Source organism: Benincasa hispida, chromosome 3, assembly GCF_009727055.1.
Source record: "Benincasa hispida cultivar B227 chromosome 3, ASM972705v1, whole genome shotgun sequence".
NCBI classification, from domain to species: Eukaryota; Viridiplantae; Streptophyta; class Magnoliopsida; order Cucurbitales; family Cucurbitaceae; genus Benincasa; species Benincasa hispida.
Genome location: NC_052351.1, coordinates 12,226,689 through 12,250,268, shown reverse-complemented (window position 1 = coordinate 12,250,268; position 23,580 = coordinate 12,226,689). Strand labels below are relative to the sequence as shown.

The following is a 23,580-nucleotide window of genomic DNA, read 5'->3' as shown; positions in this document are numbered from 1 at the left end:
TAAATCCAGAAATTTCATAAATATATTAATGAACCCTGAGCATTCATAAGTGTATCCAGATAAAATGTAATGGGGGCCGGGGTTTAAGTTGATACAATTATGAAGGGTTTAGGGTTTAAATTAATATATTTATAAAAGTTCAGGATTTAAATTAATACAATTGTTAGTTTAGAGTTTAAATTGATATAATACCCAAACTTTAGGGGTATAAATTGATATTTGTCCTAAACTTTATTATGTGTGATTATTTTACCTTTCTAAGCTTTTTCCCTTTCTTTTTCTTTTCTATTTTTGAATGTTTCAAAATTTATTGGCTACTCGCCACATTTCTGTATTCTATAATTGATGACACTAGGATGTACATCGAAATTTTTTTAATATTGCATGAGTACCATAATTCTATTGTTTATAGTATAAATTTATTTTTATAAATAACATTGGTGGGTCTTACAATAATGTGAGTGGATCTATCTATTTTTAAAAATATGTTGATGTGATACACAAGAAAAAAATAAAGAGGTCTATACTATCGTAATAGTAACGAAAAAATCTTAGCTAAACTTATTGTTTTATATCTAGCTTATCTTTATTCACTTGCATACTTTCATCAAAAGTGAGGTGTATGTACGTCCTTAATTAATTATATATAATTATAGCGTCATGCCACATCGATTAGGTCAACTCAATCAATTACATATGTAAAAAAGAGGAAAACAAACAAACAAACACAAATAACCTTAATATAATGTAGTGAAGATAAAATAAATATTCTAATTGTATACTCTCTTTAATTAAAAATAACAATAATAATGTACTATTGTCTTAAGTTTTATAATGGCCAAATTTTATATTCTCTTCTTACTAGACACTATTTATTTGTTAACTATATGATAGATGATATTCAAAATACTTATTCATCAAATACATGTCCCAAGGAAACGAATAAAGAAAAGTAGGCTTAAGAATTTTATTTTTTTTTTAAAAAAAAAAAAAATCATTCTATCTTAATTATCAAAGATTATATGCCCTTCTTCAAAGAAAATAAAAGAAGAAAAACTTAATTGGTAACCCATTAATTCTAAGAAAAGAAAGTGTCTTTGCCTTTATTCTCTCTCCTTTTTTCTGTTTAATAAATTCTCTATATTGTGCAAGCTTTATTCCCCCTTTCCCCTTAATTTGGTACTTATATGAATTAAGAAATAAATATGTGTACTTTTTAATTATTAAAATGTAGTTAAAACAAGGAAACAAAATACTATGTTTAAATCCTTAAATTAGTCATACACACCTACCCAATTGTGGTTATTAATGTATTAAACCGTTAAAGCTAGGTCTAAATTCACATCAATTAAAAATTTCAAAACTTGCTAAAAATACAAAGGAGTCGTTCAAATTCTGTACCCTTTAAATATCAATTTTTTAAATAAATTATGCAATAACTTCCTATTTAGTTTCTTGGGTTGTTATTCATTAAATGAATCATTAAACATTTAAGTGTGTTGTTTTTCTTTTTAGTCCAAGTTTAATTACAAGTTTAGGGATCTGTTGTCCGATTTAAAATTTGTGTTTATTTAGTCCTTGAATATTAAAAGTATCTGATTATCGCTAAATTTTTAATTGTGTGTTCAATAGATTTTTAATATATTAAAAAATAAAATTAATTAATATATTAGATATGAAATTGAATTTTAAGATTTGTGAATCTGGAGTATATATAAAAAGGGTAAAGTGAAGGATTTAGTTATTATTTGCAACTATTCAATGTATCTGTTAGATTTAGTGGTTACTAGCCAGATACACCTATTCAACATATTTGTAATTACTACTTAATTAAGATGTATCCACAATATAATATTAGCGATAAAAACCTCATGTAAAGAATGTTTATCCCACGTGATCAATATTCATGTAAGTAGGGATTATCAAACTCATACATTGAAGTCTAAAATTGCACCACCTTTCTCCACTTCAGAAGTAATGTTTACTATTTTCATTTATTTTTTCAATTTTGATAGCAATATTTACCATTTTATTTTGGCAGAAATGTTTGTTTGTTTGTTTTTTTTTTTAAAAAAAAAACAAAACTAACCAAATCGTGAGTTTTTCATGCGAAAAAATCGTCTCTAAAAAGAGCATGCTCATGAACAAAGGTAAATTATTCTTATTTCATTTATATCAAGATGATGGTTTTTTTTTTTTTTTTCAATTTTGATAGCAATATTTGTCATTTTATTGGGCAACAATGTTTGACTTTTTTATTTTTTGAAATTAACCAAGATTGGTGAGTTTTTTTTTTGCCACATAAAACGTCTTAAAAAAGAGCATGCTTATGAACAAAAATAAGTTATTCTTATTCCGTTTTTATAAGATGAGGGTTGTTTTTTCAATTTTGATAGTAATATTTGTTTTTTTTTTCTCTCTCAGCATGGGCGCAATCTTGGTTTGTTATACCCGATTTTTACCATTCTATTTTTTTTCTTAATTGCAATATATTTAGGTTAAAAAATTCCTTTCAATAAATTTCATTTAATTTAATAGATTACATAATTTTCACCAAATTTGTTTTACCCCATTATTATTATTTTTAGATTACTTTATCAAATTGCAATTATATTTAAATATGAAATGCACTTCTAAAAAAATTACTTTTAGTAAAGTTTTGATTTTTTTTACTTTAATATTTATTGAGTTATTTGGGTAGGTAATATGAAATAAACTGGTAGTCAATGATTTTTAATAGAAAAAAAATATAAAAAAATATGAATCTTTTAGATTTAGTTTCTACCTATTTATCAAGTATGAAATGATTTTAAAAGTTTGTAAAACTTAGAAGATAGCATGAATGAAACAAATCAATGAGTGGACAATAAAAGAGGTGAGAGTAAAATAAAATATTATTATATCACAATATTTAGGTCTACATATAAATTAGTTTTTAATTATTCATTTTTCATGTGTTAAAATGAATTAAAATAATTTAACTATTAATAATAAATTAACAAGTGCAGATGTTTACTTTAACACTTCTATTTTAATGTAATTATTAAGGATTAATATAAAAGGATGGACATATATAATCCTTTAATTAATCAAGGTTTATGGGTTTATCAGAATTTCTTAATGTGTCCTATTTTAAAGATTCTATTAAAAGTTTATATGAACGTATAAAATAGAGGTCTAACTATAAGTTGAGTTGGGGTCTCTGGATCTTGATATGTTGGTGCTTTTTAATCGTAGGCATCTTACCAGGAAGTTGGTCCAGTTTGCGAAGTCTCTCATCGCCTTCCTTCAAGTCTAAGTGAGTGAATATCAATCTCTTCTAGCTCTTCGAACTCATACTCCTCCGATTGTCCATTGCATACACGAAGGGACCTTCCACAATGAGTGTACTGACTTTCATACAGGTGTTGCATGGTTGTCGTTAGCTTGTGTCGTGAGATGTTTGGTCAAGTCCTATAACGAGCGAAACCCTTGTTTTTTGTTGCTAAGACATGCACTTAAGAGAAAGTCTTTGCAACCAAAGTTCGCTGAGGAGCTGAGTGACGTGCCAGCGCGACGAATTGAGTACCAACACTCGCTTCCTGTCTTGTTCTCTGCTGCAAACTAGGATGGCTTGCAGCGGATCAGCTCGCCTTCTTGTTATCTAAAATTCGATCGAATCGGGCGTGTCTTCCTCTTCTATCGGCCATAATAAAATAGATAGGCAAAGCTGCCAATAAATAGTTGTCTAGAGATCTGTTGCCAATTCCGATAGAAGGAAAGGAGTAAGGTTTTGGTTTTATCCAATATATTCTTATTCATAAATTTTGATACGTGTAAAATCAAACCTAAATATTTAAAATAATCTATAAATTAAAAGCACATGTCTATTCAAATCATTCAAAATGTAATAAAAACTCAGATTTTTAATTTAATTTCTACATCTCTTCTGCAATGTACCTAATATCAAAATTATCTAATTTGTATTTTATACTAATTTATTTTAAAAAATAGAAACAATCAATTCCACCTGTGATGAAAACAATTGTATGTAAATATATTCATATACAACAATTTTAAACATTCAAATTCACATGCAATGATATTTTTGAAAGAGTAGGCACCAACTGAAAGTGCACGAACACTTACATAGTTTTTATAGTTTGGACCAACACAAGTCTAATAATTCAAGGTTAAATTTGTAATTTGTCCAAAATTGAAGTAATCATAATAAATGTAAGGAGACATTTGGATACTGAATTGATTAATAAATACTGTAACAAAGAATAAAATAGTACCAAAGTGGGATTTTGAAAACTCTAGATTAAAAAATAGTATTTATTAACGTTGGAGCCTACTTGGAATCTCAACCGGCTCTAAGAGATTGGGAATAATGCTATAAATTTTATAAATAAATTTGGGTTTGTATTGTTTCTAAAATGATAATAATAATTTAAAGTTTTTTTAATGCATATGACGTGACTGGAGAATTTTCTAAAAGATATGTTTCGCTGAATATTGTTCTTAAAATACCCTTCTTTAAAAGGGTGGCCAAGTATTCTTTTAAACAGTAATAATTATTTTTTATATATATAAAAAACGAATAACATGAACAATGGCCCAATAATTCATTAGCATTGTGGGAATTCCCTTTTGAGATATAGGTTTTCAAAGTTTAGTTGATGAATTTTTATGTTTTTTAAATTTTAAAAATGTTTGATAGACCCATAAAACTTTATAAACGGTTTAAAGTTTGAATTTTGTAATTCCTCAATTTTAAAAATATTTAATATATCTGTAAACTTTTAATTTTATATTTAATATATTTCCAAAATAATAGGTCATTGAATTGTTCAACTTATATTTAAAAGTCTTTATATATCCTAAGCATAATTTTGAAATTTTTTAGGTCCCATTGGACATAAAATCTATTTTTTTTTTTTTATACTAAATCAATTATCAATTATTTTTTAAAAGAATTGAATGTAACAATGACGCATTAGATACAAAGTTGAAGTTTAGAACCTATATTTGATACAGATTTATAAGTTTAGAAACTTATTTAACACCAAATTAAAAGTTGAGAGACAAGATTACACAAACTTAAAAGTTCAAGGAACTACCAGTAATTTAACATAAATTTTTTATTAGATTAAGAGTCCATTTAGAATAATTAGAGAAATTAGTGTTTTTCAAACAAGTCATCTTTATTTAAATTCTTATATAAAAACGGTTTAAAATAAATTTTGAAAGATCCTATGTTTCAATTTATAGACGGGCACGTCCAACTGATTAGATTAATAACATAAGGTATAGTTACATTTACAACCTAATTAATATAACATTTTGTTTTCATTAATAGAATGTTAAAACATATTTGATTTTTTTTTTTTTTTTTGGCACAAAATATATTAGGAAGCTAAATCACTGCCTTGTTAGTTAATATTTGCATTTACATGAGAAAACAAAGATTTAATTGACAAAAACTCCAAACTAGGCTTTAATCCGACCTAGCTAAGTACATGTCATCGACAAGCAAGTCAAAAAGATTTATTTGTTGTCGAAATTTAAAATTTAAAAGAAAAGAAAGGGGGAAAAAAGTATAAATAAAGGCGAAACTAGAAACTTTTTTTAAAAAATAAAGACGAGATTGAGAAATGACACCAAGTTCATGGTAAATACTCAAATACTTTCTAGATGAATCTAGAACTTTTATCAGGAATAGCAAAAATTTACCTACCTAATTTTAGTACATAACTTTTCGATTCTTGAAACTCAAGAAGGACAAATTAGATAATCTTCCTTTTAATCTAAAATAACCTAAAGAATCTCTAACTTTAGAAAGATATGTGTGATATTGGAAAAAATGAGGGGATAGATAAAGAATTTCTATTTTGAAATTTTATATGCCCTCTTATTTTAAATTTGAAGGTTATTTATCGTTATTTTTATTAATTATTAGTCGTCTGCTTGTTACTCATTATCACTAAATTATGTTGTGGATTTTAATATTATCTATAATATCGTGTATTTTTATATCTATTTATTTTTAAAAAATATGTTTTCTTTTAAAGAAAAAAATTCACTCCGAATATCCTGTATGACATTGATGAAACTAACATTTTGATAGAAAAGATTATAAATTAATCAACTGTTCAAAGATGGAATGAGAAAAAGAAAAATAAAAAATTTTAGTTTGGAAGATCAAAACTATAATTAGTGAGATTTGCAGTGGGCTGGGCCGAGGAAGTTGGGCCCGGTGTTCCATGATTCAGATATGGACCATGAATCTACGTGGGGCCCTCTCATTTTACACAGTATTTGATTTGATCATCTTCCTTTTTTGCTGCTGAAAATTGACCAAAATGACACCTTTTCGAATTACGAAGGCTATGGCGGATCAGGATTAAGCATGTACAGGTATTGAAGAGCTGGTTGAAGCGCAAGCTTTCAAGCGTTCAATAATGGCGTTTCGGTTTACCAATCTTCTATGGTGTGCAAGGGGAAGACCCTCTTTCACACACTCATCGTATTTCTCCAAAGCCACCACAATGTCGCTGAAATCCGGCCGCTTCGACGGATTCGCCGCCCAACACCGCTTAATCAGGTGGGCTAGTGCCGGCTGACAACTCGCCGGTAATGGGGGCCTCTCATTCTGCCCAATTCAAGTAAGACATTTCAACACTCAAAACCCTAATCCCTATGCTATTCTATTACGCAACTTTATGATTTGGGAATTGAGAGCGATTTTTCTTCAAACAGATAAAGTATCGAAATCAGCATTACTTGTGGAAGGGGGAGTTTGAGATTTGGTACCTTCTCGGCGACGGCAAAGGCAGCTTGCACGGGGGTCATCCCTTGAAAGGGAAGCAGAGCCGTGGTGAGCTCCCACAGCACAATTCCAAAGCTGTACACATCAACTTTGCGAGTATAAGGCTTCTCCTTGATCATCTCCGGCGCCATCCATCGGTAAGTTCCCATGTTCCCTTTTGATTCTCGGCACTGTGTTTCGAGGCAGGAGGTTCCGAAATCAGCTACTTTTACTCTCATTTCATCGTTTAGAAGCAAGTTGTTTGATTTGAGATCTCTGTGGATCACTCCTTGGGAATGGAGGTATTCCATTCCTCTTGATATGTCAAGAGCTAACCTCAATATTGTCTCTGTTGAGAGTGAATATGGCTCTTTCTTGTTAAGATACATCCTCAGAGTTCCTTGTGACATATACTCTGTAATTATGCAGTATACAGGTGGCTTTTTACAGGCTGCAATGAACTGTACAGCGAACCGCCATTAATTTAACATTCATAAAAACTTGTATCTGTCGGTTCATATTTCAGAGAGGATAGTCCATAATTTTGCTATAAGGGATAACTGGGAAGGAGAGATGAAGGAAAAATTAAAAGAATAGGAGGTTGAAATTTTACCTGAACTATGTTGGGATGAAAGAGACGAGAAAGCAAGGCAACTTCAGACTTGAACTGTTGCTCGAGTTTGGCTCTTGTTTCCTCCTTTTGGTTTGGAATTCTCACCATCTTCACAGCAACGGCTCTCTGCTTGTAAATTCCACGGTATATCCGACTGTGAGCACCGGAGGCGAATTTGTTACCAATGAAGAGTTGAGATAGATCAGCTGTCCACTCCTCCTGATCCTCCTTTGATGTCTCCCAAGTTTCCACATTTTCAGACTCTAGGATCATCGACCACGATTCCAAACTGTCAAATCTTCTCCTTTCCATATTTTCCATTTCAGAATTCATCTGGGATTTCAACGAGGAAGGGGTTGATAAGGGTTTGTTCTTCGATTTACGAATCCTAAGTGAACCGAAACATGAGGTCGCCATGAAGATTCTTTAAGTGAAATGGACTTTGTCTATACCAAACGAAGGCTTGTTTTTATGTTACAAAGCAAACGATCGTAAGGAATTTTCCTTCTGAAAGTATGAATTGATTTTAAGAAGTGCATGAACTGATTCAAAAACATGGGTTCTAAAGAAGAATGATAATTGAATATGGATTTTCATGAATATATTGAATCAATGGTAGCAAGGACGAAGACCCAAAAGAACAACTTGGCAGAAAAAAGAAAAAAACACAGAGAACAGTTTTCCGCGTCAAGCATTTGCACCTTTTCTATAGGTAGGCAAATGTTCATGAAAAGACCGGGAACATATCAGAGAAAAAGCCAAACCTAAAGGCAGAACTTGGGATTTCATGGCTACAGGGAATGGAACAGAAGGAAGAAGGAAGAAAAGAAACAGAAAAATTAGGAGGTAGAAGAGAGAAGGGAAAGGGTCTGATTTTCACGGTTGTGTATAATGATAAGGAGAAGGATTAGGTCGTTTGGCAGTAGAAAGACAATGAAAAAGGGCAGATAATTCAAGGACGTCTCGTGATTTGGCGTCTCTTTGATCAAAAGTTGAACTTTTTAAAGAAGGAACCACTTTATTTGTTCTTCTTTTCTCAACTGAATCCAGCTCCTCTGTTTCTGTTTCATTTCCCATCATCAATGCTAAGTGGCCAAAGTGGCAAAGCCTCAATGGATTAGCTTTCAACTCCTTGGAGAAAATAAGCATATATGCCAATACCAATCTTTTTTCCCCAAAAAACAAAAAACAAAATAAAATAAAATAAAAAATACCCACATTTTTCTACAAGTGGCAGGCACACGTGGGCCAGGCTAAAGTGAAAAAGTGGCTATCTGACCCGAGTCAATAGTGAAGAACATGGTGGTCTTTAGCTTAATGCAATGGACATTAGATCCTGTGGTTCTTAGTTAGTGCGTGTCAAATCCTTTTTCCTTAGCAATTGGTTACAATAGCCGTGATTTGTGTACTTTGATTGGTGTTGCGATTGCAATTCTTACAATTCTTGCAATTTCCTGTCTGTTGTTATTGTATTCTTCTGGGGTATATCAAAGTTTTGTACTAAATCTAGTAAAGTTGTCAGTAGTCAATGTTGTACTGTAATTTAATAACTTGTTTCCAAATCCCTTCAACTGGACTGCTTCTTTTGTTTGTAGGACTATTTTTTTTTTTTTTTTTTTTTTTTTTCTTTTGAATTTGAAATTTGTTGTTTATTTGAACTTATCATTTTACCCTATGTTCTAAATTCATATTCGATACTTCAATTACGTTTTTACACACTCCTCATTTTGATGTATCAATTTTCTTAGGTTATAGAAACTGTTGCACTGCAATTAAATTCTTAATCTAATGTTGAAGGTTTTGAATTAAATAATAAGACAGAAGAGTTGATCCACAGTCCAAAGGCCATGGGGGTACTTATAGAAGTGGTAACTCACACCTATAAAGGTTAGATGATAAAAAAAGACCAAATATGTCAAAATGATTAGGGTTTAAGGGTTACGAATCGGGTCTCAGTGCATAATCTATGGTAATTAGATTATCATAAGTTCCATCTTATTAAAATCAATCAGTATGGGATTAAAAAATTTAGAAGGGAATATATTCAATTCCTGGTAGCCTTTTAAGACTTTTTTTTGGCGCTCAAGGGGATGTTTGTTTTAAGGGTTGGGATTAGATGAGTTAGGGATTCTAAGTCCAATCTTTGTTTGGGGCAAAGATTTAAGGAAGCCTTGGCTTCTTACATCTTTTTTCATAGCTTTGAATAGTAAATGGGATTACCCTTTTTTTTCTAATTCAATCTAGGAAGTACGTTGGCCAACCTTCAAATATCTGCCTGCTAACTCCGGTCGCCACTCTTTGGCAACAATCGTCGGCCAACTCCGATCGACACTTCCGACGAGAGGCAACTTCGAATGCCACCTTGATGACCGTCGTCGGCCAACCTCTGGCCCTACCTTGGTGCCCAACAACCAATCTCCAATTGTCACTAGTCAACTCCAATCACCATCGACCAACCTTGGGCAACCTGCCTTCCCTCCTCCCCCAGTGAAATTTCGGCCAACCTCAGACAGCCACCAACGAACCTTGAAAAACATTAATAAAAATACTCTTAGTATATAACAAACTAGATAAATTTGTATATAAAAACACTTTTAAGAAAGAATTGTAATACATGTGTGTTTTTTATCTTACGGTTTTTTTTTCTTTTTAAACAAAAGTGTTTAAATAAAAATGAATTTTTGAAAGATTTTTTTTTTTCCAAGTCATTCCAAACAAGTTTGCAATTATATTGGTATATTTATTTAGGCTATATGTGTAGAAAATCTTAATTTAATTTAATAACATTTTATTTATTTTCATTGGTCAATTTAACTAGTTTGAAGATTTAGAATCATTTTCTAAACGTAAAGGTTTAAAATGTTTTAGACAACTTAGCGACAAAAAAAAAATTTAAAACTCAAAATTTTATGATTTTGTATTCCTCAAATGTAATTTGATAAAAGAAATTACACTTTTAATACTAGTTTATTTTAATTTTATGTTAGCATATTATGTTAAAAAAATTAATCATTTTCAAATTATTTAAAGGGACAAAAGTTTATGAAATTTTATTTCAAAATCTAATAAAATTAAAATATCAAATTATTAAAATGATAGATTAAATAAAATTATAATTTTAGTTAAAATCTCTATTTCAATTTTTTCTTTAAAAAAACATTCTTCTAATTTTTTTTTAGTTTATTTTAAATTAACTATATTAAAATAATTAAGATGACAAATTTAAACTAATCTAATAATATCTTATCCGTGATTAAATACAAGAAAATATTTGACAAACTAAATATTTATAAATCTATACTTCATTTTCATACTACTAGCTTGCACTTCAATAATAGGTTTTTTTCAATTTAGACTTAAACTTGCTAGTCTTATCTTCCAAGTTTAACATTCTCATACTTAAATTTCAAACTTGCACGTCAAATGCTTCATAAATGTCACACGATTAGGAAGCTAGCCTGATACTTGCAAATATATATATATATATATATAATAGAGGAATATGTTATGTATTTTTAAAAAAATTGTGAGAGCATGCTGCCAGTTGGAAAGTGAAGTACTTGTTTACTAAAATGTGGAAAGGACTGGTGCCAATAACATAACAGTTCTTTTCACTATTTGAAATCATTTTCTCACAGTTCAATACCAGAAATTTAGAACGTGTGAAAAAGGGACTTGGCCCAAGGACTTTTGACCCATTTCTAAAAGGTACAAGTAAGGTCCAAATTCATTGTTTTTGTTTGTGAACAATCAAGGCTTTTGAGCTCTGGCCTGCTATATAATTGTAAGGTAAAAAGAGCTTCACTTTAGAAGGCAAATCATGTAGTTTATTCCTTATACCCTGTCTTTTTAATTATCATTCCATTTCGACCCATGCCTACAATTTTCTTATCATAAGAACTATCATTTTTTCTCATTCTTCTCTTCGGTTCGTTTCTTGATAATCATTTTGTTTCTTACATAAAAGTTTGTAAATATTGATTTAATGTCAATGTCGATAGGTATTTCTAGAAAAATTAACAACAATAATTAAAAAAATGAAAATAAATATATAAACATTTTTTATACTTTATTGTGTATTCGGTGTGTTTCATAGTTTTTTTACGGTAACATGGAACTGTCAATTCACTCCCTTATATCGATGTCAAACTCATGAAAATGTGAATGGTCAAGGAAGATTTAATACCATCATTAGGACTTGTATAATCTTTTCATGAGACCTTTTTTTTTTTTGGTCACATAGTATTAATGTATATTTAAAAATAAACTAAAATAATATCACAAGAAGTTCTACCATTAGGGGGATTGAATTTGTGTCTTGGAAAGAGGTGTTGGAGTTTATCCTAGGCAATGTTCAAGCCCATAAGGCAAGCCTAGGCCCAAGGGAACCCTTGGTGTTTGTGCATCCCAAAGTGGAAGAATGGGCCTCGTACCTTAGGTCGGGCCAGTCGGATCCATTCAGTTTCAAAACATAGGAAATGGTTGAGCTGAGCTTGCTAGTTGAGAACCCTGCAGCCTCGACAACTCCACTTATGTTGACAACATTAACATTATACACAAGCGAATGTCAGTCTATAGGTTCTATAAATAGTTTTATTTCACAGTTTCAATGAATTGGTGATATTTTGTGTGCGTAGTTGAAGTAATCACTTCAAGTACTTAAGTATTAGAATGTACCTAACTCGATACCTCATCGGTGTGAGTTCTTTTATAGATCAGGTCAGACTAGCAAGGAAGGGAGGAGTGGCCTTAGGCTCATTTTTATTCTACAAAGGTAGGAATAGCAGGCTCTTTATTTGAGTCTTAAATGAAAGTTATGATGAATCTATATTTAATGAAAAAAAGTATTCATGCATATGCATTTTAATAAATTATGCAAATGTATAAAAGGAAATACAAACTAAATGCTCGTATAATACGCTTTATGTTGTTAATAATAGATGTGATTGACTAGAACTATAACATCAATTTATGAACTGCATAATAACTTTATTGTGATTGGAATAGAATAGTTATTGATTGATGTGTTCTATATCTTGAATATTCTGTGTCAACTCTCACTGATTTTTATCTCCCACCGAAATTGTATTTAATTTTTATTTCATTTTTGTTCATCCACAAAAAGTTGTTTAAATCTGGCAAGATTTATTTGCATGAAATTGGTAGCTAATCTAATATGTAAACAACTCGCGAATTAAATGGGGGAGGACCCCAATTCCAAACAATTGCATGTTAACAATCAAAAACTTTGAAATGGTTTTCAACAATAATTTATAATTCAAGTGTCCTATCCTTCATATCAATAAATATATTATTCTATGGTTGAGTTCAACATGCATAAAAAATTGTCTATATGTATAATGTTCGAATAAAGTAGGTTCTTTCGTGTTAAATCACAAGTTTTTATGTGGTAAACGTTCTTTTTTTTTAAAAAAAAAAAAGATGTATAATATTAAAAAAAATATTTGGTAGGTTTCTAAGTTTTGCTTATGGTTTTTATTTGATAACTTTAAAAATGTTATACTTTTACTATTCAATTTTGAGTTTAGTTTCTATTTGGTTCCTAAATTTTATATTGCTCACTTTTAATCATTTGTGTTATTTACTATTGATTAAATATATATATAATCTTAATTAAATTAATTTTCACTCATTTCTTTTATCGATATTAAAATATTCCATCTCATATTTACTTTAAATTAGTGACCTTAAAAAATGAGTAGGAATGAAATTAGTGAGGATGAAAATGTAACATTTTGAACCACGATTTTGTTAGTGTTAAATAATCCAACTTCAATTTTGTTCACTATTGAAGTTTGAACATTTATCGAAGAAATCCATCTAACAATTTTACATCTTAAATATAGACTTTTCGACTCCAAAATTCATTAACTATGATGAAAACTATGTTCCAAGTATAAGGTTCAAAAGTTTTTTTTTCCCTTGAAGAATGATAGAAATGAAAGGGCATAATTTTTTTTCCTTTGATATTTATCATAGTAAAAGTTTATTATTCATATGTCGGTGGTTGATTAAAAAAGATAGATTTTTTGAGGATAGGAAAGAAAGATTAGAATATTAAAATCAAACCGATATTCAACCGATTGAGTTCAGTTTAGACGTTTCAATCAGTGAAGAAAGCTCCTGGTCCGCTGATCTATCTACAAAGATTAAAGTTGGCAAAATCCTGACCGTCGGATGGAATAAGGATGCGTCTACATCCGGAAGTAGCAAAATCACAGGCCCCACAAAAGTCCAGCAAAATTTGGAAGCATTACGAGTCTCTTACACATAGGTGGGAGGATGGTGACGTGGACGCAAGATCTACCACTGCAAAGAACAAAGGGTCCCACGTGGCTACGATATTATAATTAAAAAAAAATGAAAAAAGAAAAAAAGGACGATCTGGACCGTTAAATACAAATTCAGAGGATGTGATGAAACAATCGGGGAAGATCTAAACTGGGCCCAATATGGAATTAACACAACAAGACTGATTTTAAAATTGGGGGCCCAATTTAAAAAAAGAAAAAAAGAAAAAAAGAAAAGGAAAAAAGAAGAAAAAAAAGGTTTAAGATTCCATCCAGGGCGAATTGAAGGGGAGTGTTTGGGAGATGGTGGAGAGAAATACGTATCCTGGATAAGGAATTATCCCAATATGGATAAAACTTAGGAGTGTTTGGATCATGTTCCCCAGTTGGTTTTTGGTTGGCTAACATTTCTCACATTCTACGGACCACCGTCCGATGTTCTTATTCCTCTCCTCCAATTTTGGCCATCGAGCCCCTATTTTCCTTTTCTTATTAAATATATATATTTTTAATTATCTCTCTTATTTTCAACCATTCAAAAAATATGAGTGTTTAGTTTATAAATTTTAAAAATCTACTATTACGTTTGGTAATTAAAACTAAGTCTATAAACACTCGTTCAAAGTTATTTTTTTGTTATATACTTTTTGCCAATTTTTTAAAAAATCAAGTCACATTTTGAGAAAAAAAAATCCCGTTTGATAACTATTTATTTTTTGAAAATTAAATCTATAAATAATCATTTCATCTCTAAATTTTTTTGCTCTATTATTTACTTTTTATCGATATTTTTAAAAATTAAAAGTAAGGTTTTGAAAACTAAAAAAAAAATAATTTTTGGAATTTGGAATTTGGTTAAGAATTCAAAATATTTTATTTAAGAAGAATATGAAAACTATTGTAAAAAATTGAAAGGAAATAAGCTTAATTTTCATAAATTATGTAATAACCAAATGGCAACCGTAGTTTTTAGAAATATTTTTTTGTTTTTGAAATTTAACGAAGAATTCAATTCTTGTAATTAAGAAAGATGTAAATAATTATGAGAAATCAAGAGGAAATATACTTAATTTTTAAAAACTAAAATAAAATAAATGAAATGATTTCCAAACATGATCTAAATGATTTGATTTTTAAAAATAGGTGCAATTGAGCATTGAATTTTCAAAATGTATCATTTTATTCTCTACGTTGTTAGAATAGATTTAAAATGTATTTGGAGTAATTTTTGTTATTTTAAATAATGATGTGATATAATAAAATTAGAAAAGGTAACTTCTAGCATAATTTTTATATAATTTAAAACATCATATAATTATTTTAAATAATAAAAATAATACTTCATATATCTTTTAAACTTATTTTTAAAAATTTAGAGATTATAAAGTTAAATTAAAACATCATATAATTATACTTCACCTATCTTGTTTATTCTACATTTTTTTTATTTAGTCAACTTTATGCAAAGATTCATTGGTGTTGCTTGAGGGAAGATTTGGACTTGGTCTTCTTTATCCCAAAAAAGAAAAAAAATGATGAATTTAGCACAAATTAAACCATTGGTAAAACTTGAAACACTTGTTATCTAAAAAGAAAGGGAAAGAAAAAAGGAAGGAAAATAAGGAGAAGAAAAAGAAGAAACACTTGTTAATCTTGTTAATTCTATGGATCAACTTGATGATTCTTAGAGTTACATGATGTAAATTAAAACATCAATGTCAAGTTTCGAGCATACAGTAATTTTTTTTTTTTGAAAAATGAAAAAAATCAATGTCTTTTTTTCTCTTTCAGGAAAAAAAAATCTGTCCCAATCCAACATGTTATTGAACTAATAAAACATTTTTCTTGCCCTTAAAAATACTTTTTAGCCACTTAAAAAACCATTAAATAGAGACTCTTAGTTTCATACTTTAGAAAATGTTTTATTTTAATATTTGTATTTTTAACAAGTTGCCGTTTTGGTCCTTCTTTTCAAAAGTTTAACACATATTTTATATACAACGAAATAACCTATAATACAAAATTGTGGTTACAATTAGAAATCTATTCAATGTAATATTGTGTGGAAGTTTAAATTGAAAAGAAAGATTAAAAAGAAATATAAAGAGTGTTGAAAAGATATCAGAGACATCATCAAAGAATTCTCCTCAATCAATTTCAATTTTTGTCAAAGAGAAGCCAATGACCCCGCGGATTGTATAATGAAAAAGTAAAAGCTTGTACCCTAAATAAGATATGGTTCTCATCATATCCAGATTGGATTCTAAATCAACTCCTATAGGAGAGATGTAAAAATCATGTCCATGTGACAAGTTTATAATAAATAGAATTATTTTTCTTTGAAAAAAAAAACAATATAAAGAGACTAGTCCAGTCACTTTTCATTTCTTAAAAAGTACCGAGGTCAAACACATAGTATATTGACTAAAATGGATAAAAAAAAAAATAAAGCACGCAGACGAAAAGATACATTTTAAGAAATATGAGAACCAAAATGGTACTTAAACATTTTGTTCAATAATATTGTAATTTTGCAATGTTATCCCCACTATTAACTTGCAACAAGCATTTTGATGACATTTTCGTTTTCATTCTAATCAAGATTTTATTTATTGTGTGATAACTTATAGAAATACAAGTTATTCTACTTTGTTATTGAGAACAATGAAGAAAAATAAAAAGAAAATGCGTCAACTTGTCAAAGAATCCACATGAATAATTATACTTTGCGATCATGAGATTACAAAGCTAACAATCCTTGAAAAAGTATGAAATATGTCACTTTTGGACGCATGATGAATGAAAAAGAAGTGAAACAAGCTACAATTGAAAACGCATCAGTTCAACACCAACTTTACCACGCGATGAAGAAAAACATGACAAGCAGAAAAGGACATATTCGTCAGCGGTGGAAGTCAAGTCAACAGAGCATGCACAGCCAGTGGATCTTTGACGCATAGCAAGCGGTACAGCAAGGCATTGAATTTAATGCGAGGCGTCAGACCATCATTAGAAAGAGGCGATGACCTTCACTTTTGACGCTTATAAATAGCCCATCAAAGAAGTTGAAAAAGTAGGACTTCGTCCATCGAGAGAGGGGAAGTTCTATCAAAACTCTACCTTAATCTGCCATAACCACTGTTCCTCCAAGCTTCTTTTGTGAGAATTCTGAGTGAGAGCCTTAGGGAGCAAGAGATTCTCACCTACGACTTGCTTTCTTCAGTTCTCTTTTATTTCTTGCATCTTCTATTCCTTTATGTTTGTATTAAGTGTAGTGATTGAAGAATACTATTTTTAATATGAATGCAATTCCTTCCATAATTCATATATCTCTATCTTTTTCCACAAGCATGAGTAGCTAAATTCTCTATAGATTGAGGAAGAGTAGCTAACAATTTTTTTTATTAAGTCATGCATAAGTAAGTGTTCATCTTGTTCTAATATGTGCTTATTGAATTGCTAAGATTAAATCGAGAGATTGATCTAGTACAAAACAATCAATGCCTTGAGAAAGAAAGTGATTGTGGAACCAATTAACAAGGAAAGAAGTAACTTTTGAGACAAAATATAATCTTTCGCAATCAAAACTCATCACATACATCCTAGAGATAGGATAGTGTGGCATCAAAAAATCGAGAGGTGAAGTTCGTTCATCATGAGTTTCTGGCATGAATGCATAACTTATACATTGCTTAAATGTTCGTGAATCTTTCTCAACCCTATTCATCTATTGTTATTTCATCTGTTTTCATTGCATAACGATTTACTTTGAATTGCAATTATCATTGCATCCATTTCATCCATCCCATTGTGTAGACTAAATAAGATGGTTAGATACACACATTTCGATCGGCTACTTTCTAATCAAAACACTGCATCTAAATTGAGCAAAACTTTATCGAAAATTTTAATCACATGTTCCTGAGTTCGAATCTCGGATCGCATTGAGGTATAGTCTAGTTAAATTTATACTTGTATTTAATTAGAGAAAACATTGCATCTAGAAGAAATTGCTACATTGAAGAGCACGAGATAAGACATTTCTTCGCACCAATCTAAATGGCAACAAGTTTTTGGTGGAATTGCTAGAGACATTAGCAACTAAAATTGTCCTAAAATTTTGTGCTTTTGATTTTCACAGGAACTCGATTTCAAGTGTATTGCATCCGTGTCCAAGGATTGCAAGACATTGTATGAGCAAAGGCACATCATTTGAGCTATTATATGACCCTGAAATCGAGCGGACATTCCATCTTGGATAAGAAACGATAGAAAAAGGCGTCAAAGGAACAAAGCTCGAGCAATGGATGAACAACCCAACCCCTTGGTTCTTAATGTACTCAACAATCCAGTAGCACCGAATGCAACCAACAACGCAAGAAATAGTGCGATGAACAACACATTGGCAATGGAAAACCCTATACTTTTAGCAAATGATCACAACAACCCTATTCGAGACTATGCATCACCTAATTTGTATGATTTCTCACTAGGAATTTTGCGACCGTCTATTGAAGGGGCTAGGTTTGAAATGAAATCGATGATACTTCAAATGATCCAAACGACAGGGAAATTTGGAGGTGCACTTGGAGAATATTCACATGCACTCCTAAAAAGCTTCCTCGGAATTTGCAATACATTTGTGATTCCAAACGTTACTGGCAAAGAGATCAGACTGTTTTAGTTTCCATTCTCATAAAAGGATGAGGTTAAACAATGGGCATACGGATAGAAGCCAAGAGAAATCACTTCATTGTAGAAAATGGTAGCTAAGTTTATGAAGAATTTTTTTTGGCCCACTGAGAATGTCAAGAGGCGGCAAGAAATCAAAAATTTTCAACAGAAGGATCGGGAAACGTTGAGTCAAGCTTGGAAGAGATTTAAGAGCTAGTACAAAATTGGCCGCATAATGGTTTGCCCGATTCGGCGGCAGAAGGAGGCCTACTACAGAAGACATACACTAAAGCTAAAGTTATACTGGATCAAATTTCTCAAAATCATGAAGATTGGGAGGATAATGGATTCGAATCATGATCAAGTTCTGAAAGTGGAAATACTTTGAAATCAGATAATGACACTATTATAGCATTTCAAACGGAAGTGGCCGCAATGACAAAAATGTTGCAAGCGATGACTATGAACAAGAATGGCAGAAAGAATGGTAACTAAATGGAGTCTATGAATCAAGTACTGGATCTAAGCTATATAACATGCGATGGACCACATACCCCTGAAATGTGCCTGTATAACTCTCAATCAGTATGCTTTATTAAGAATAATCCCTTCTATAACACTTACCATGCAGGTTGAAGGAATCACCTAAATTTCTCTTGGGGAGGTAATCAACAACCTAATGTAGATCAACATGGTAACTGTTGTATGAATAAAGGTGGACCACCTATGTTCTACCAAGAACAGCAAAGACATGATCAAGTACCTGACCCATCACAACAACCATCTTCCTTGTCATCACCACTTGAGAACCTATTGAAAGAATATATTCAAAAGAACGATGCCTTGTTATAAAGGCAGGCATCTTTGATCAGAAATTTAGAGCACTAAGTGGGGCAACTTGCAGGAGAACTTAAGAACAGATCGCAAGGGGCTTTGCCAAGTAATACAGAAGCGTCGCGTCATGCGGGCAACTCAAAAAAAGAGCAATATCATGTGGTGACTTTGCACAGTGGAAAACCATTTAACGCAAATTCTAAAGAAAAGTGCCCACTTTTCAGACCAGTAGAAGAAGAGAATGAAGACATTTTTTTTTACCAACAACCCCCCTCGAGCAAGTATAAAAACCAACAACAACAAACCAGACAGTAAAAGAGCATGAGAACGAACATAAAGAATTATTCGAGAAGGCTTCGACTTCACAAGCATCAGTAGAGATGCGGCCACTGCTATATCTACAGAGATTGAGAAGAAGGAATGATGAAAATCAATTCTAACGCTTCCCAAAGGTATTAAAACAATTGCACATCAATATCCATTTAATTGAAGCATTAGAATAAATGTTTTCGTATGTGAAGTTCTTAAAGGATATATTTTTAGAAAAAGAAAGATTGAAGCGTTTGAAATGGTAGCACTCACTCAGAAATGCAGTGTGATAATATAAGAAAAGATTCCAACAAAGATAAGGAATCCTAGAAGTTTCACCATTCCTTGCTCCATAGGAAACGTTGACATAAGGCAAACCCTATGCGATCTGGGGGCTAGCATAAATCTAATGCCCCTTTCCACTTTTAAGAAGTTAGGAATTGGTGAAGTGTGACCAACCTCAGTAACACTTCAGATGGATGATCATTCTCTTGCGTGACCATAAGTGATGATTGAAGACGTATTGATAAAAGTGGATAAATTCATCATGCTCGCAAACTTCATAATTCTTGATTACGAAGTGGACCGTGATGTGTTCATCATTCTGGGTAGACCATTTTTATCCACTGGACACACACAAATAGATGTGCATAAAGAGGAAATCACAATAGAAGTTAATGCGCAAAAAATCAAATTCAACGTTCTCAAGGAGTTAGAATTCCCCAACTATAATGATGAACCCCATCTATACAAGCGCAGTCTTGATCATATTTTCAGGCAATGTATCCCTACAACCGTAGAGATTTCATGGGCCTGTTTCCTCCATCATGCGGCCATAACTACATCTTGATAGTTGTTGACTATGTATCTAAATGGGTTAAGGCTATTTCTTGTGCTAAGAATGATGCGGCAAAAGTATCCAAATTCCTCCAGAAGCACGTCTTTATGAGGTTTGACACCCCAAGGGCGATCATTAGCGATGAAGGTATACTTTTCATTAACCGCATCATTACTAAGTTGCTAATTAAATATAATGTTCATCATAGGATTGCCACGACGTACTACCCGCAAACCAATGGGCAGACCGGAGTTTCAAATCGAGAAATCAAGTCCATCATGGAGAAGGTGGTAAATACTACTCGAAAAGATTGGACGATTAAGCTCGATGAAACTATATGGGCCTATCGCACTGCATATAAGACACCTTTTGGTATGTCTTCATATACGTTGGTATTCAGTAAAACATACCATTTACCCTTGGAGATGGAGCACAAAGCTCATTGGGCCACAAAGAAGTTAAACCTGGACTTGCAAGTGGTTAGCGAGGTAAGAAAATTACAGTTAAATGAGCTTGATGAATAGAGGCTTCAGGCCTATGAGAATGCAAAAATTTATAAAGAAAAAACTAAGTGTTGGCATGACCAACACATCTATAAGAAAACTTTATTTGTTGGTTAAAAAAAGTTCTCCTGTTTAACTCATGATTTCGTTTATTTCCAGTTAAATTGCAATCGCGTTGGTCTGGTCATTCATAATCAAAGAAATCTTTCCGCATGGTGTTGTGGAGTTAACTAATGACGATGGAACTAATGTATTTAAAGTAAACGAGTAACTCATTAAATCCTATTATGAAGGTGAGGTTGATCGCAACAAAATCTCCACTGATCTTGGAAAACCCGAGTGAAGAACATAAAGGTGGTCCCTGTAGTGAAATGATGACATCTACATCCTAACTTTTTGTTTTTATTTCCTTTTTAGTTCGATGATTCTTTTGTTTTCCTTTTTTTTTTTTTTGCCTCTTTTTGGATATTGCTTGAAGTTTTGTGGTGATTGGCTGTCTTCAATATAGATTGTATGAAAATTGGATTCTCAAAAAATTAAAAGATTGTTGGGTTGAGTGTAGGATGCGTTCAATACACTCAACCCATGCAAGGGTACCGAGTGGAATTGCAACCATTAGTGGGATTTGAAAGGACACTAGTCACGTGTGCCACTGACGCAACGTCACGTCTGCCTTTTATTTAATGCGCCATCATAACGCTCGCGTCATGCCTAGATTTTTTCACCTACCCACCAATCCCTGTAAATAGCCTTTTCTTATCCACTCTTTCATTTTTCCATTCTCATACATCTCTCACCAAGGGTTCACTATGCAAATTTTTCAGCAATTATCTTAACACTCTGATTCTCCTTGTTTCCTACATTTCCTCACAAAAATCGACTCATGGATAGCCCGAAAACCACCGTCAAAGTCGCCACCACATCACAACTGGGAGTTTTTTCACAACCTTCATCCACTGACCATCATTATGAAGTCGTGATACCAACAAGTAATCTACACCCGGTGGAAATCACGTCGTCAAAAGCAAATCCTTTCCACCAAAATGCCCTTCTTTTGCCTAAAGACCCATTTTATCGACCCAATCCTCCTAACGCCGCCAACCATGGTCTTCTCTCAAACCTCAGCACTTTCACAATCATCATCACTATTAGAAAGGAAAACTAAAACTAGTGTGGAGATCCAGACTATGCGAGAAAGAAGTCCGGCCCAACAGATCTGAGTTGGGGATGCGTCTAGATCAGTCTGACGCTAGCGAGTTGATGCACGCTAGTGAGGTGAGGATAAGAGATAAAAGGAAGGTATTTGGTGAGATCTTGATGCAGCCACTTGAAAGCCTGGACGATGAAGGCATTGTAAACCAACCGAGCAAGTCGATGGCTGGGCAAAGAGAAGATGAAACAAAGACGAGTGATGCATTTTGATTTATGCGATTGTTAAATGCTCTATGATGTCTTCAAGAACACATTGTTTTGCCTAATTAAATGCAAGTGTAAATCTAACTAGGCATTTGGTAAGTCCAAAGTTTAACATAAGGATTGCTTGCTATTGAGTTTATGTTCCTAAGTGTTGAAATGAAAGATGATGAATGCGTTGGAAATCACAATCGTAACGAAAGCAGCTTATGCAATGCGATGGAGTTTTCCAAGGGATGAATTAGGATTGAGGCACATATTCACTAACATTCCCTAAGTAAATGCACAAACCATGCATTCAAGCAAATTACTCACAAATCATAACTACACTTCTCAGTGTATTTAACCACATTGTCCTATTTCTATGATACATGTGATGGGCTTTTAATGCAAGAGATATTTCTTATTTCTAAAAATAATCTCTTCTTGTTTTATGTGGTATAAATCCTTTAATTTTCAAGTATAAATTCAGTCTATTTAAAGCAATCTCTCAACTGATTCAAACAATTTACAAAGCATGCATATAATCGGTTGAACACATGATCAGGCTTTACTTAGTTCATATTAGTTGCAATGATTCTCAACCCATACAGAAATTAGTTATTCATGGATAAAGATGAAGAGATAGATAAATAATAAATTGTGAATGCATTCATATTGATAAAATGAGTTTTTCTACGTTTTACAATATGAACAATTGTAGTAAAAGAAGATATAGAGATAGAGATAGAAAGTCAAGTCGTAGGTAACAGTTTCTTGCTCCTTCCGGCTCTTTAAACAATTACTTCTTGAGGATTGTGTTGAAGAATATGGCTTCCCTTTTGCTCCAAGAGAGCTCTTGAGTTTTTACTCAAGGTTTCACGAGGGCTCAAAAGAAATATGTGAAGTGAAGATTTTTGCAGAGTTTTTCCAACGTCTCCTTACTTTTTTTTTGCATGAAAATCTTGTGGGGTATTTATAGGCGTCATGAGGTAGCTTTTTCATCTCTCACTAATGATTATTCTGACGGCATGCATTAAATTCCGTACCCCGACGCACCATCTTCTTCACATAAAAAATTCATTGGCTTTGCCGTGAAACTTTTTTGTCAACTACCAACTTGGTCTTTGATTTGACTTCCACCGCCTATGCGTAATGTCACCTTCCCTTTCTTTTATCGCATGACTATATGCTTTTCCAACTATGCAGTTTCAATGTTGGCATCAGGAATTTCCTTCGTGATGAACTATTGATCGCATGGTAGGTTTTTTGCATTTCAAAAATCACAATTTGATAACTTTTAAGGGTTATGAGAT

The 23,580-nt window shown here is 31.9% G+C and overlaps 1 protein-coding gene and 1 long non-coding RNA gene across 3 annotated transcripts; one reads left to right on the top strand and one right to left on the bottom strand.

The window, feature by feature from the left end:
* Window positions 1-6,118: 6,118 nt before the first annotated feature.
* On the bottom strand, window positions 6,119-9,018 carry LOC120074015 (serine/threonine/tyrosine-protein kinase HT1). Its single transcript, XM_039026981.1, has 3 exons — window positions 7,404-9,018; window positions 6,796-7,251; window positions 6,119-6,634 (listed from the first exon to the last, which is right to left on the bottom strand). Exons 1-3 carry the CDS (start codon window positions 7,818-7,820, stop codon window positions 6,386-6,388), a joined length of 1,122 nt encoding a protein of 373 aa, XP_038882909.1. The 5' UTR covers window positions 7,821-9,018; the 3' UTR covers window positions 6,119-6,385.
* Window positions 6,507-9,965, top strand: LOC120074016. 2 transcript variants are annotated; one of them, XR_005480869.1, is made up of 3 exons: window positions 6,507-6,647; window positions 6,742-6,948; window positions 9,648-9,965. It is a non-coding gene; the product is annotated as an uncharacterized LOC120074016 (long non-coding RNA). The 2 variants fall into 2 exon arrangements; XR_005480868.1 differs by lacking the exon at window positions 9,648-9,965 and adding an exon at window positions 7,220-7,410.
* Window positions 9,966-23,580: the final 13,615 nt, after the last annotated feature.

Excerpts from the sequence above, each read along its gene's own strand:
- LOC120074015 (XM_039026981.1), bottom strand. The coding sequence starts at position 7,820 with ATGGCGACCTCATGTTTCGGTTCACTTAGGATTCGTAAATCGAAGAAC. Across the intron at positions 7,252-7,403 it reads TTCATCCCAACATAGTTCAG|TTCATTGCAGCCTGTAAAAA; the intron begins GTAAAATTTCAA and ends TTCGCTGTACAG. Across the intron at positions 6,635-6,795 it reads CCTTTGCCGTCGCCGAGAAG|AATGAGAGGCCCCCATTACC; the intron begins GTACCAAATCTC and ends TGAATTGGGCAG.